The sequence below is a fragment of the Parambassis ranga genome, chromosome 24 (genome assembly GCF_900634625.1).
Source record: "Parambassis ranga chromosome 24, fParRan2.1, whole genome shotgun sequence".
In the NCBI taxonomy this organism is placed as follows: domain Eukaryota; kingdom Metazoa; phylum Chordata; class Actinopteri; family Ambassidae; genus Parambassis; species Parambassis ranga.
In genome coordinates, this window is record NC_041043.1 from 2,193,371 (window position 1) to 2,209,977 (window position 16,607).

General features: G+C 38.1%; 1 protein-coding gene across 6 annotated transcripts in view; it reads right to left on the bottom strand.

Annotated features, from left to right (window-relative positions):
• The window catches only part of lama2 (laminin, alpha 2), a 129,587-nt gene that overhangs the window by 96,927 nt on the left and 16,053 nt on the right, over positions 1–16,607 (bottom strand). For all 6 annotated transcript variants that reach the window (XM_028397103.1, XM_028397104.1, XM_028397102.1 and 3 more), the window contains exons 2-3: positions 4,094–4,264; positions 2,058–2,170 (exon numbers count right to left, since the gene is read on the bottom strand). In XM_028397103.1, the coding sequence (XP_028252904.1) occupies positions 2,058–2,170; positions 4,094–4,264 (284 nt within the window). The remainder of the gene's footprint in view (positions 1–2,057; positions 2,171–4,093; positions 4,265–16,607) is intronic.

The following is a 16,607-nucleotide window of genomic DNA, read 5'->3' on the forward strand; positions in this document are numbered from 1 at the left end:
TTAATAGCTGTCTGGTCTGCAATGCTGTAATATTCACAGGTTAAATTAGTAATCATAACAACATAGCAGTAAAATGATCCAACAACCACTCATTCATGCCTCAGTCCTGACTGTGTTCATCAGAAGTTTTGAGATTCTCTAGTTTCTTTTAATCAAAAAGAGTCTTTATAGTGCCTTTATAATATACGGCTTGTTTCAATGTTTCCATCCTTACAGAATTTTTTCTACATTAATGACGAGTCGTTGCAATTAAGTTACATGCTGGTTTACTGGATATATCATCTATTGTGGCAAACAGACCATTTCTATAACATACTATCCTTTTCTGAAAGCATCATGAACACAGATGATTGGCAGCTTCAACAACAAAGGATTTAAGGCTGCATCTCTCTAATGTGGCCATGATCGTCTGTTAATATAAGCTAATCCTACCAGTGAAGCACAATTTTACTGGAGCTTAGTCATACATTAGGTGGGAGAGAAAATACTTCTCTATACATGACTGACAAAGAGGAAATGCATGCATTTCTCACGGTTCAGGTTTAGCATGACATGTGTTAGCAGTGGTGCCACGAGCACTGTACCAGAAAATAGTAAGTGATTGTGACACACTGCATTTAGTACTGTTTTGTTCTCAGTCTAAGACTGCTGACACCCAAAAAATACATGTAAAAAACACGATAAATAAAATGTGTGATGTTTATGCATTAACCAGTATATAAACCTTCCTAAGTAAATTTGTGTTGTTACCAAGGCATGTTAGTTTTGTTGTTAACATCATGGAAGATCTTATTTCCTTGATGGTTTTCCACCAAGGTCTATATCTTTAATACCTTTAGCAATAGAGAGACGGATTGACCTTAATGAATATACTGATAGCCACAGCATCAGATTAAGCTTTGTTTCAAATACTGCAATTTTAAGTTCTGCCCAGTTCTCCATAATCAGAGATAATATTAAATATTGGCTGCATGTTGCTGTGTCCACAACCAAATTCAGTTAATTTCATAAGCGTCTGCAAACTGTCTGAAATCAAATCCGGTTTGTGTCTTTTTATTTTCTTTCCTTTATGTTTAACATTTTCTGTGACTCTGTCCTCTTCCCTTTATATAATTTTGAGAACAATTCAAACACTTACGGTTAACTTGTTATTAATGCTTGTTTCCTTTTTCTTTTTATCATGATGTTGTGGAATATTTTAGTACTCTTTTCACTCTTCATTTAATATTAATTTGGTTTTAACCTTTAGAGCATTTTCTGACTGGCTTCTCCTAATGAACCCAGGGTTTCTTATAAACTACAATCTCCCTGCATCATTAATTTTATTCTCATGACATCCATATAATTATAATCTGGCAGTCTACTGTGTTTAATCACACTTCTAAACTAAACTAGATGTCCTAAATCATCCCATGCCAGTACACAGCCCCTCAATCACAGATATCCCCGCCAAGCTTTCCAAGTCAAAAATGGAAACCCATATTTAAAGAGTGACAAACATTATGAAGTGATTAATAGCAAAGTTAGTTTAACTAATTCCAACACTGCTGAAATAATAGTGGGTGCTTAATTCATTGGAGGACACAACAAAGACCCAGCATTGACAGAGATCTGTACTAATCATTCAAGCGGTGCCACAGAATCAGTGTGTTGATGCAAATCTAGGGAGACAACAGTGGTAGGAGCAACATCCTGACACAGAGGCAACATAGCAGCAAGTGTTAGGGATAACCTTGATGGACCAAGCATCTGGCAGCTGACTGCATCTGACAAAAGTGAGTGTTCAGCCAATCAGATAACAGATATCTACAACAAAAGTCCCAACTGCTGCCCCCAAGAAAGCTAAACTGAGAAACAAATGTAAATTGATTCATTACTTAAGGTGCTAATTAATTACAATTTTGATACATAAAATGAACCAAGATATTGGCTGCAGTTAAAGAAGCTCAATGTGGGAAAAATAACACAAAGAGAATACCAAATGGACAAAGTTGTGAATGTACTTTGATGTCACTGCAGAACTATTCCCACCTCCGCTCCATGTGCGTGTTTCTTACCTGGTGCAAATCCAGTGTGACTGTCACATAATGGTACTCCATTCCATTTTTGATAGAGGGACTTTGCCACCAACGGTTGGTTCCATCTATGGCATACCCAATTGGATGATGTTCTGTACAAACACGCGCATACAAACACAGACACAGGGAGAGAGAAACAGAGTGTGCATGTTGGATGTTTTATTTTTCATGTCTGAAAGTCATTTCATCCTGAATTCAGCATTATTCTAAGAGGAAAATATTCTTCTCCACTCAGCCATTCAAGGCTAGATATCAAAGGTACATTTTTCTACACAAAAGAAGGAATAATAGATTTCCACAGTCAGATTTTTAATTCATTTCTGAATAAAAAAAAGGTCACCCCATCTGCTGTTACTACTTCACATAACATCTTTAATGGGGTAAGCAGATAAAACACATTATTAGTTTATTATTATATAGCAAAGGTCACTATGCAGAGGTTTTATGCATGCTGTGTGTCAGGGACTCTTTGGGAATTTGGGCAGCAAGTATGTGTGACTGAGAAATTTCAGAGAAGCTGTGATGTTTTCAGCACAACTGGCACACACCTGTCAATCAACTTAGAACATTAATTACATTTATGTTAGAAACTATAGCAGCTAAATAAAGAAGCAGTGGATCTTTGGATGTGGTTCACAGTGGATCCTTATATCCATTTTCTCCCAGTCTCCTCTCTTCCTCTCGCTTCTTTTGATCCCATTTATATATACAATTCTTTAATGCAAAAAACATGATGCCCACCCACACATGTCCGTGGGAAAATGTTTTGGTTGGGGGTGCTGTGCGGATGTACAAAGCTGCAACTTTAAACCCCTCCAGGTCGACAGTGTCCGATATGACACCCAATTGTGTTACAAAATCGCAAATTCGCTCATCACTAATTTGGAACCAGGACAAAATCTTTATATATAAATATGCATCGTTTTTTTAATTAAAAATTATAAGAACATCGTTATAAACATTTTAATCTTTGATAAAGATAAAGGCATATATTCTAATCATCCAGAAGAACCATATTAGCCATTTACCCCTGGATCCAGCATACGGAACCACCTATATCCAGTTGTGCTACAGCAGTGCTATTTTTGCTTTTCTAATCTGACTCTGATCATAAAAGTAAAAAGATTTTGTTTTTTCTTTCAAAAAACTGGTTTGGAATTTGCCAATTGCTTTCTGGAAAACCACTCAAAAAAACAACCGGTTTTTTACACAAACACTCACAAACAGTCAGCTGCATCCCACAGTGCAAAATCCATTCAACCCACACTTGTTTGGACTGGGCCATTTGAGACTTTATTTGAGCATATACGCTAACTGAAAGCTGTTGGGAACACACTGGCAGCTGTAAAAAGTCCAGGAGATGAGGTACTACATGTCCTCAAATAGTGCAACACCTTTTGAGAATGACTTGCGCTTACTTGGTTCCAAAACAAACAAAAAAAGTTAAGAAGATCAGATGAATGGTTGTTGAGAAACACAAAGAACAGACAGACAAATACATGAACAGAAAGATTCTCTTCCATTATAGAGAAACTACTCTCCTCTCAGATATCCTCTGAGATATAGAACAGATCACTTGAATTAAATGAATCTGAAATAATCGTTCTTTCAGGCTCTTCTCGCTGTGCCACATCCTTTTTTCATCCCTCGTAGACATTTTTTTTTTACACTAACTGACTTCCTCCCTAATCAATGACTGACTAAGTGGTTTGTTGACTAACTAATCACTGGAAACTAGTTCATGACTACTTCACTGATGATGCGTTTGGCTATATGACTGGCTGAGTGGTTAATTGAATTATTGATCTATTATGACTGTTTGACTGAATAATGATTGCAGACTAATTTTGTCTTGTCAAGTTGCAATTGATTCCTCAGTTTATTTTATAATTAACACTTCAGATAGAATGACTGGTTAACATCTGGCCAATCATGCTCCAATTAGCTAATCTGGCATGATTAATGATGCAATCACAAGGACTATAAGTCTCGTGTAGGTGTGAATCGCTCCTTACCGAACAGTTTAGCACTCCTTTGGTTGCAGATTCGACACTGTGGGTTTTTCACAGGCTGGCCAGGCACGTGTTCCACCAGCTTACAGAACATCTCTGGACCCGTTGAACCGCAGGTAGCATTTGCTGTTATTTCTGCCATAGTTGCCAGATTTAACACAGCTGGGAACAGCCCTGGGAGAAAAACAAGACAAACGCAAGCAATTACATACACAACAAAGTGATTAGTCCTGACACATGCAAGACATTTAGAGGCTGCAGCTTTTATGTTTTGGGTGTAAATAAAGAAAGACAGGAATTGGTATTTAAACAGATATTCTTACAAGCTTGACAACAACATACACATAAAAAAATCAGCTAAATTGTATTTAATCCCACACATAAAGCTGACGTTCAAACCCAGTACACCCTGATTTTGCAGATATATTGTACAGTGAGATCTTTATTAATTACAGTGACCTCGAAGGTAAAAAAAAAACTGTTTAACTGCCAAAGGGCTACAGTGGTGGTTATTAGGAACATCCTGCTTTGCAGGTTTTGTATTTCAAATCATTAAAATTGGTTCTCTGTGCAGTTCTTTACCGAGTGAGCCAACTAAGGCTTGTATTTCTGTTGTATTGAGGTTATGATTAATTAGCCTGGAACATGAGGGGGAGGGCAAGGGTTTCCTTCTATCCAAGATATTTAATCTGGGTGTATTTTTGGTATAGTCTAATGCAGTTAACATCATTTACCCTCACAAATAGCGAATAACAGCCTGGAGAGAAAATGATTGGGCCAACAATCAACTGTACTGACTGTTAAGTAAAATGTAACAATTCTGAAGAAAATCAGTGTGTATTCCTCAAGTATTGCATTTAAGTAACTCTGTATTGTCACTGACTTTTGACCAAAATTGTAAATAAGTTCATTATTGACCCATTCATGAGATCTTATCAGAGGTAAATCAGTCAATACATAAAATGATGTGGTCAATGTTAATTAAACACATCTTAATTAATCACATTTTCCAAAGTCAAAGCTCATATTTAAATAGCCTGCCTAAAACTTATTTAGTTTAAAAACAATATTTTCTCAGACCCGTATACGCACATGCATAAAATATGTGTACAGTAAGCAAAGCCATCTGTGTTGCAGCCAAAGAAGAAATCCATCACTTCGGGAGCCACAGAGCTCCAAACAAACTCATTATTTACATCTATATGTCATTACAGCACAATAGCAGCATGGAAAATCTGTATGTTTTGTCAGCTTGTAGGTGTAGCTGGTCTGCATTGCTGCCATAGTAAAAGCACATTTCAGAGCTTTGAATGAATGGTAAGCTTGTTGAACATCCATATGGTTCACATTTCCTGTCTGGGAGACATACAGATAAACACATGGATATTCTGTGTTACACAACACATCTAAATCCTGCCTTATGGTCAACATACACAATAAAAACACAGATACATGTAACAGTACAATATTCACACATAGAGAAACAGAGAAGGGGTAGGATGAGATAGGAGGGGAGAAAATTGTTAGAAAAGTACAGAGAGGAAGAACTTGTGAATGTGTGGACAGTCTGTGTGTGTGTCCAGATGAGTCCAGCTGTTTGGCCAGATGTCAACACTGATGAACTGTGAAGAACATCTGAGACACCCTGAGTCTCTTGCTCACACATGTGTACACATTCTCACAGACATACTCACAGCATATCATATACACGCACTCTGTCCAACACAGAGGCTTACAAACCTTTTAGGAATGATATGTGAGAACGCTCAACTACTTAGGAAGCCCAGACTTCCATAACAGAGTTATGCCTTAATGTCCCAGATGAATATTCTATCTGAGACCTCATTGCGTAAAAGCGGTTCTATTATTGCATAATTCACAGCAGACTATAGTAATATGGAAGACAAAATGAACCTCTGGAAAAAAGTCATCACCTCATTATTTGATCATATTTCATCCTGTGTTCAGCCATGTGTTGTGGCTAAAAAGCAGTGAGAATGATGACCATAAGCACCTAATTTAATGGCATTTTTGAGTCCAAGAGGATATTTGTACTAAATTGAAAAAAAAAAAGAAAAACCTCTGTGGCTCAGACTTGAAGCCAATGCGGAAGGGTTCAAACTAGTAGTTCATGTCGCAGCCGCTGGGGGCTAGCTCCAACAGCGAGTCAATTCCCATAGACTGCCACAACTTCAACTTTAGCAGAAATAAACACAGCCCGTTTACAGCCTGGTTCACAAAATTTTTCTGGCCTCAATTGATAAGTTCCCTACTAGTGTCAACTGTACAGTGGGTGAATTGTGACCACTTTCAGTGACAGACAGTGTAGTACAGCATGACTTCCCTGCTTCTGCAATGGCCTGCCTGCCTGAGCTCCACTCGCGCTCCCCCATATTTGGAGTTTTGGTGGACTATCACACCAACATGGCGACGGTCACAGTTCCCCAGAGCCTCCCACTGAGCCTCAAAACAGCTCTTCAGAAACACTAGGGTTGTTGTCCACAGTTTTTACTGTCAGTGCTATCGCCACGCTATGGCTTTGTATTCAAGGTTTAAAGCACTGATACAAACAAGAACAAAGATGTCATTATTTATCAAATACCTATAAGATAGACCGCCTGATTTTATATCACAAAGTAGCACATTACACTCCCTCAATTTAGAGTTGAACAGTTTAATTTTAATTTAATTGTAATTTCACTACAACAAATGTTGCAATTGCAATTTGATTTGCAACATTTTTGCAACTTCCACATTCACGTTTAGGGCTTAAAATAACAGGTGCCTTAGTAGGCACATGGAATGTCTTTATATTAAATAAATTAATGCATTTCCTAATTAAAAAACTAGTAGACAGTCCACTCAGGAATCCAGCTGACAAGACTACAGTTACGACCACAAAATTAACTAGCCTTAGGCAAGCATACAATCATAAATGTGCATTATAATTGCAGTCATTTGCTTTAACTAACTAAAGAGTTAAAATTGCAGTTTGGATTTGAATTTAATTCATTGCCTGAATTAACATACGACAATAATCATAACGCCCAATTTTAAACCCTGCGTCTATCTAAAAAGGAAGCAGGCTGACTGCAACTCCTCTCTCTGTCCCTTAGTCAAAACATTATGGTGATAATGGCTTTGATACGGCCAGCTTCTTTCCAAATCTTTTCAGTTTCATCTATTCATTGTGTGATTTTTTTTGGATGCCTTAAGATGTTAAGCCTGATATTTGGTCCACCTCTCAAAGAACTCGGTCAGCAGAGAGCTGCTTGAACTCTTTTCACAGCACTCTTTTGTCCACGTATTCTCAATTTCAACAGTGGCAGCCCACAGACAAGATAAAGCTCACAAAGGAATTAAGACTTACAGTACAAATGCTTTCTGAAACCACCAGCCTACGCTGCAATCACAGATGTAAAGAAAAAGGATGCACCACCTACTTTAACATGGTCAACAGAAAACCCTGGTAAATTATCTTCACTGCCTTAATGTTAAAAGTTTTTTTGTTTTTTTTTACATTAACATATTTTTATGGTTCTTCCCCACACCATAATACCAGGCTGATCGAAATTGCAGCTTGAAACTCTGCAATCAGTAAATAGCAAATGCTGTAATTAAAACGTACATTAACGGTTCCAGTAAACTCTGTGGAGCAAAGCAGGAGGAACACACATTCTCTCTCTCCCTTTCTCGCTCTCACAGACTAATCATTCCCAGTTTACAACTTACTAACAATCATGCTAGACTACAGATTGATGAATCTTTATGTGAAATTTATTACACTGTGTAAAGCTGCAAGTTAATAATGACTACTCACGATCATGCTATTTCTTTGACACTGCAAGTTTTCATCATGATGGTGAATTGTCTCCTAGTTAACAATAAATGGTTGAGTTAATGTTGAGTCCTTAGAGTGAATATTGAATAACAATCTTGAACTATTTCAAATCAAACTGTCATTGAAATATCTGTTAGAACAATCACAACTAGATATTTTCCACAAATCTTTCAGCCCCACTTCTGCCTCTTGCTTCTTGCCAAGAAATCAAGCCAACATCTGATTTATTTTTGGTTTTTGATCCACAATCTGAAAGAGTCTCTAGACACAAATGTGTGTGGGAGTCTGTGCAATCTTTCAAAGTTTTACCTTAATTTGAGACAGCAAATACCTTAAGCCTCTTACCAGTTCTGCATGTCTGATTAATGAAATCACAAGAGATTCAAAATGGAACTTCATTTTTAGGAAATGTAATTGCATATTTAGGTCCACTTTGGCTGCTTTCTTGGTTTTGCTCATCCAATCTAGCTGGGAAATATTGAGTTGCATTTGTCATGTCACAGACACTCCCATCTCTGCATCTCTGGAGCTCAGCCACAGTGATCTTTGGGTTATTCTTTACCTCTCTCACCAAGGCTCTTCTCCCTCGACAGCTCAGTTTGGCTGACTGGTCAGTTTTTTGTAACCTTGGCCAGGTGTGTGTCTTTCCTAATAAAGTCCAATCAGTATCATCAATGACAGTTGGACTCAAATGAAGGTGTAGAACCATCTGAAGGATGATCAGAAGAAATGGATGCACCTGAGTTCAATATATGAGAGTCACAGCAAAGGCTCTGAATACTTAGGACCATGTCATATTTCACATTTTCTTTTTTAATACATCTGCAAAAAATGTCAACAATTCTGTGTTTTTCTGTCAATATGGGGTGCTGTGTGGACATTAATGAGGAAAAAATGAACTTAAATGATTTTAGCAAAAGGCTGCAATAAAAAAGTTATAGAAAGATTGAAAAATTCAAGGTGGTCTGAATACTTTCCGTACCCACTGTATATACAGAGATAAGAGAAGGCTGTGAAAATATACAGCTAAATTGTTTGCTGCTGTGGCATCACAGCATTTCAAGCATTTTGTTTGGACCAAATAACCCTAACCCAAACTATTTAAACAATTTCATCAAAATGACCCAGAGAAGAAAAATTGCAGTGCCTTAACAAAAAACATTAGAAGCAGCCAAAGAAAATTACTTTTAAAGGATTTTAAGTGTTTTGGCTGTCACAGCAACATCAAAATTATTTCTTGGGAAACTGACCATGTGTACAATTTTGACTTTGGCTGGTGATCACATTTTTTTCTCTCATGCCTTTAATGTTGAACAATAAGATGAGATAACAGAGAAATTGAGAAGTCTGGATAAAGACGGCAGTTCGCATTTCAGATTTACTGAATGACAAGGACACAATGATTGTCTGCCTACGGGTCTGTGGCTGCCACACACACACACACAGGCCTACTCAGGTTCATCACCTTCCATTCTTTTCTCTCTGCTCTGATAACTATGGTAACCTGTCCGTCTGTGTGTCTGTCTGTTGGCCTCTCTATCCCCCATCTATGCTCTGTTAACCAGATGTCTCAGAGGATTTACTACCACACAGGCTCTAAATTATAATACTGTCAAAATGTATGAGCATACTAACTGAAAGCTGAGCAATGTCATTGCCCAAGGAGCTGTTTCAACACCCGAAACTTTAGATGTGTTGCGAGAATAATTCCAGTATCTTTGTGTGTTTAAATACCTAAAATGTTTCTACAGTGAGTGAAAGATATCTTAATCTGTAAACTTGCAGGAAATGGGCAGTTGCAAGAAGATAACTAGGATAATTGTCCATAGCATTTGTCCACAAGTGTCTTTTTTTTCACGTTTCCAAAGAGTAGAGTAGAGTGCATGGGGCCATGTGCACACCAAGGTAGACATCCAGTGCCTTATTTGTGGGTACCTACCCCAAGTGCTTCAAATTAAAATGTCTGACCATTTCAATGAGGCACTGGTTTAATCACCACCATCCTTTTTTTAAATCATATGAGCAGATGTAATCATCCAACTAACCGAGAAAAAAAGCAGAAGCTTAGTGCCTTATGAGCTGGGTCCTGCTCAAGGTTTCTTCCTGTTAAAATGGAGTTTTTTTGCCACTATTGCTCCTAAGGGGGTTCAGGTTCTGGTTCTTTGAGACAATTGAATTAGTGGGACATGATATATCACAGACATGGCAAAGACAAAAACAGAAGATGTATTTGAAGGAGCAGCTTGTCTGGATATGAATATTGCAGTGCTATGCAATCCCCATATAGCCGTTATAGATTGCAAAACCAACATACAATCCAAATAATCCTTGGGATGAGTGCTCCCCAGTTCACTGCTAGTATTGCAACAAAATGATGCACCATACTTGGCTTTCACATACTGTACAACGGTTTTGTCAGACACCCAACAATAGGCAAGATAATAGCAAAAAAATTTCAAGGATATCCCAAGGTTCACTGAGTTTGCTTCTTTTTGGTCAAACCTTCAAAGCCTTTGACAGCAAGTCAACTACTTGATGGACCACATTTGTGTCCTGACTTGTGATGTTGCTGATGTTGATGTTGCCTTTAACACCAACCAGTCAGTAGGCCTTTTATTATTTATGCTTTGTATAGGGCTGGGCGGTATGACGAAAATTCTAAATCACAATATTATAACGGTTTCTGGTATTTGACGGTATTTTCTCTCCTCATGCATGACGTGTTAACTGCATTGAGAAGAATTACTGCAGTAGAGTGGTTACCCTATTCCAATTCATGTGAATTGTACAAAAAAAATCCACATTAGTATAACATGTAATACAGTAGGGCTGTGGGTTATTACTATATCCAGTAGTCCAGCATTATTGAATGATCATTTTTATTGTTTTAATAATAATTACAAAAATGATGTGTGTGTGTGGGGGGGGGGGGGGGGGGGGGGGGTAAAGTTTTACGCAGCTTCACTCGCTGCTAATCATCGACAGAAGCAGCAGTTTAGGTGAACATGTATGAAGCGGAGATATTTGGGAAACAGGCAAAGCCGTGAAATACCAAACAGCAGCAACATCATCGTCCTCCTCCATGTCCAACATGTTTGTTTACCTAAACTGCTGCTTCTGCTGCTGTTCATCACATCAAAACCTGTTTGTGTGTGTGTGTGTGTGTGTTTGCGTTGCAGTGAAAGAGCCGTGTGAAGAGTTCTGGTTCAGAACTTCCCTGTCCGTCGTTACGAACAACTCCACTAATACCTGTGTTCTGTGCCTGTGCTCTGCTCCATGCGTGAGCAGTGGTGAAAAAAAACATCCCCCGTGAAACAATTTACCACCGCGCTGAGTTCCGGACGATTTAAACCGGTGTTGCCGGTATATGTATATGTTGTAATATTTATATTACAACGCAAAAAAAACACTGCTTTTCGGTATGAACCGGATTACCGCCCAGCCCTAAGTCGGTAGTATTTTTAAAAATAACCTGTATTTCTCAATAATCAGTAATATCAATACGTCATCAATATAGAAGTCTGTATTAAATCTATAGAGAAGATATTCACATTGACCATATTTCCACATTTAAGCTGACAGTATATTCTTTTTATCTTATAAAGTTCTTATTATCTTATTATTTATTTGCTTTTTCTGTCACGGCAGGAGATGACTCGGCACTGTTTGCCTGTGTGTGTGTGTGTGTGTGTGATGGATGTGTTATTGTTGAGTTCTGAGGGTAGATGTATGCTTGATGGAATAAGAAGAAGGTTGAAAAAGACAGGATCATCTCTCTCTGTATCTCTGTCTGCAGCTTTCCATCTCTCCCTCTGTTCTGAGTGGGTGAGAGAGGGAGAGAAAGATATGGATGGAGAAAAAGATAGAAAGATTGATGGAGAGCAAGAGATGGATGGAGGGAATCCCAAAGAAAGATAGAGTGTTATTTAAAAGGGTCAGGGCCAAGAGAGGAATGAGGGATGAGACTGCGATAATCCTGTATGCTCACACGCATGCATACACAACCTTTATACACAGATCTTTACACACATTGAGTATGTGCAACACACAATGACACACTGGTTTATCCCCTGCAAAGAAACATTGTCAAGTTATAGACAATTAAGTCACTATCCAGACAGAAATGAATATGCAATAGCCACACGAATGCTCAAACTGATTTCCAGCCTTTCAGCAAAATCAACAAAAACTAATCAGTCCTGGACTTGTCTTCAGGTCTGTGAGACAAAAAAAAACTAATCTGCTTTTTTAGCTCAGCTGCGCTCCAAATACTTGAAATATGATATTCTTCTCTCTTCTGAACGAGGCAATTCAGGAGATAGGTTTTAACAGTTTAACAAGGACAGGAGAATTCAATGCATGCCCAAAATTGTTCAAATATTCTCACAATGTCCTTAGGCAGGTAACCTCAACAGCATCTATGTGTACTCTCACAATCTTAAAATCACAACAGAATTACATTGTTATCTGGATAAATCAAACTTAAGAGAGAAAATGGCTTTCTTGAGACTTCTAAACTGATTATGGCTGCTGGCGTCCGCTCATATACACAGTCATGTGGTCAATAAAAAGTCACAAGCTGTGTTCGAAATCATATAGTGCCTTCACCATTTTGTAGCGCTGTCCGAAATCTTAGTGAGAAATTATAGACACCATATAGGGTCCTCAATGTATCCCACAATACATGATGAAAAGTACTGTCCATCCGGGAACCGACGTTACATCACCTGTCTTACAAATATAATGATGGTTTAAAGAATGTAGCATGACCGGTTGTGTTTGCTTTATTTATGTTTTGCCATAAATGGTTTATTGGGCTATAAAGGCACAAATTACAACTGCTAACAACGTAGTTTGGGATCGGCTCGTTTAATTCGCGACAGCAATGACGTCATTAATGGCAACATAAAGTGAGGGTGGTAGTGTCCGAAATGTCTGAAAATGCTTAATGAGTTCACTATATGGTGCCCTACAGGTAGGGTAGGTAGTAGGGAGTGAGTGAGTGATTTTGAACACAGCCTAAAACTTTGAATATTAGACCTCAACTATCTTTGGAGTCCAGTTATAAATTCAACACATAAAACGTTGCGTAATTATGACCAGGAAAGCAGCAAGCAACAGATGGATAAAAATGATTTGAATTTGCCTGAGTCATAACTGAACTCTGGTAAAATAGCAAAATTGTTTAATCAAACAAGGAAATTATCTCAAGTTACTGAGAATGCACATGCAAAGCTTAGATACAGCAAAGAAATGCTGTACATCCAGCAAACGCCAAAATCAAAGCAGACCCAAGTATGACATCACCAGAGCAGTATACATTGAAATACTTTACCAAGCTTTCTAAAGTGAAAGTGCAGGACTTTTACCTATTTCTGGCAAACACACACACACACACTGTTGATGGGCATGCCTACAAGATTGTAGAGGCAAAACTTATTGCAAGCTGAATGTTAGATTTTTTTCAGACAGAATCGAATGGATTCTTCTAGCAGACTTTAGTAGAGGAGTACACTTTTAAATGTAGAAGATAACAGTTGCTGTCCAGGCTGCTAGAGGACTGGAGCAGCACATTTAAAGAGGCAAAAAGAAAAGCACAACTGTCTTGATTTGATTGGTTCCACCTTTGCAGCTCTGAAAAGCCCACACCTGTAGATTGTCTTTAAAATCACTGCCTCAGACACGCACACCTCATCTTGGAACTGATACACAGATCGCTTTCTTTTTAGACCTTCTATAAACACAAAGTATCTTTTATATTTAACTTCTACTACTACTTCAACATTTTCTTTTGAGGCTTCTTTAATTTGTATGCTACTGTGCATCTGGTTGCTACATCATCTCTGTTGAAGCTGCACATCTACCCATTTAGTAACCTAGCTGAAATGCCCAAGCCTGGGCAAGATGTCTCCAACTTCCTCCCTAGTGGCATGCATTTTTATAGTTCTTCATATAGGCACCTGATCTGCAACATAATAAGCAAGCTCAGTTCAATGTCTATATAAATAAAACATCTAACATTAGTCCTCATAAACAATAACAAACATCCCTATATAAAGTAAATCTTGATTATCTGCTTAACAGCATAAATCTGGTGTTATCAGTGACTGAAGTAAAAAAAAAACAATTTCTTAAAAGGAATAACTTGAAAGAGAAATAAACCCTGCTGTGACAGGCATCTCAAATGAAAGGTTTAAATATAGCATATAATCAGGTATCATCTTAATCACACAATGAAACACACACAGAGCTGTCCTAGCGGCTGCACTTCATAACATTTATTGATAAATTAATTTCAGCAAAGCTCTCACATCTAACAAAAGTGAAACATTAGAAAATATTCGGGTATGAAGTTGACACTGAGGAGTTAATAATATTTTTTTATTTTTTTTATTTTAGATACTTTATTAATCCCAGAGGGAAATTCTTTACAGCTGCTGCCAAGCAGTGTCATACAATGACAAGCAAGGCGCGCCACAGGCTAGGGTGAAGTGTCTTGCCCAAGAACACACAACAGTGACTAGGGAGTTGGGATTGAACCACCAACCTTCCGGTTACTGGACAACCCTGCTATACTAAATACAATAATAACAATAATAATAATATTATTACTACTACTACTACTTACTTACTACTAACACCTAAGAGAGAGCATCACCTCTTAAAATGTTTCCATACACTTGCTTTTATGTCTTCTTTTTGTTGCAATTGCTCTTATTTGTAATTATTATCAACATTTTGTGTATTTTTTCTTACTGTTTTAACTTTATCTCAACTTTCCACAATACACTTAGATCATTTAAATTCAACATTCTATGCGTCTGCTTTGCCCTACTGTTTTTCTTTCCCTCGACACCACTGTTGTAAATAAACATGCACTATAAGCTTTCTTGTTATTGCTCGTCTGTAGTGATAAGACTAAAAAACATTCATTAATCTGTACCTTTGTTTCTCTTCTATCTATCTCTGGTTTTACATCTGTTGGCCGCTCTTCTGTCGACCTTCAGGGTTTCCAGAGAAAGTTGAAATAAAAACTCCTATAGTCAACATCCTGCTCTCACTAAGACTTCCTGCCCTGGGAGTGTTTGTGTAGGGTTCTCATCGGCAATGAAGGAATGCAAGTCAGTCATCCTTTCTTGAAAGTGTGACCAGTGAATTACTTATACAAAGAAAATAAAGGCAGAAGGTAATTGTAAAAAAAAAAAAAAAGGAGAAAGGAGATTGTGGGCTATTCAGGAGGGTCAGGACATTGACCCATTCCACTTCCTCTATCTCTATTATAATTCATGTCATGAACTCAGATGCCAAGAACGTCCTTTATCTCCTTTTTTTTGCCTCTTCCCAGAAACCATGTCTGCTTGAGGCCATTATGTCTATCATCTACAACCAACACCAATCAGTCACTATAATTATTGTCATACTTACAAAAGGGGGGAGCGCACACACACACACATATATATATATACATATATATGTGTGTGTGTGTGTGTGTGCATCACTTCTTTTTCAGATGTTGTCTTCATCCAGATGGTCACACACCCATTGCAGAAAATATGGGTGTATGTGCAGTTGATCTCTGCAAATGCTGTCCTTTTCCAGACAGTCATAAAGTCAGACTAAACAGGAAAACCACTAAGTTATAGACAGTTAATCCCCTAATTAAACACACACAAACACAGAATGTCAACAAACCGGATGTGTCTGCCAGAGGCTACAGTGGTCACTGTGCTCCAGACATGGGTGGTTGTCTGTCTCCCAGGGGGTCCACTGGTTTTGTGGTCAGGAGGATTAATTTTGCAGACTTTTCAAAGTCGGCTACATTACACTCTAGCAGGGCTGTGGCAACAAAATGCTGCCATTACATTCTACAGTAAATTGTATGCCATAATCAATCCTTCGTTTGGAACCATCTGTTTGCTAGTCCCTATTTTTCTAATGACAATGAAGTTGTACATTGTAGTATTGTAGTAATTTTCTATTGCTGCTCTCATTTTCACTGCTCAGATAACAGTTTTGATCTTGTTTACCAACTTTAAAATGTTGTTATACTGTTCTCGACGTGTGCTGCTGACCTCTTGGCCAGGTCACCCTTGCAAATGAGATCTGGATCTCAATGGGTTTTTACCTGGTTAAATAAAGGTTAAATAAAAAAAATAAATAAGTATGAGTAGAAGCAGCAAAGAATGCAGCATCCTGGCCAACAAAATCACTCTGATCGGTTCTTCACATGGTAAGTCTGCAATCTAAAAAATGTAGTTCCCCATGTCATAAAAAGTAAAAAAAAAATAAATAAATAAAAAGGAGGAGGGGGAGACCGAGAGAATGTTTATGTGCCATAACTTCTGGATAAGTGTTTGAAGTGATTTAGCTGAGCTCAGGCCAGTCAGCAGTAAATTTATCCTGCAATGGTCCAACTGCACTCTCACATACACACACCCAATCCATACCTGATGAGGCTGTGATGAGGACTTTGTTAAATCATCCACAAGCACCTCAAGAGAAATGTGATTCTGTGTGTTTGTGTGTGTGCTCGCGTATGTGTATGATTTAAGTAGGAACTATTGGTGCTAACCTTGGTTAGTACTTGGAGTCAAGCCTGCAGCCAAGGCCACTACACACACACTTTAACTCATTTGGGGGATATGTTGGTGTTGGTGATGAAAACATGCCAGTGAG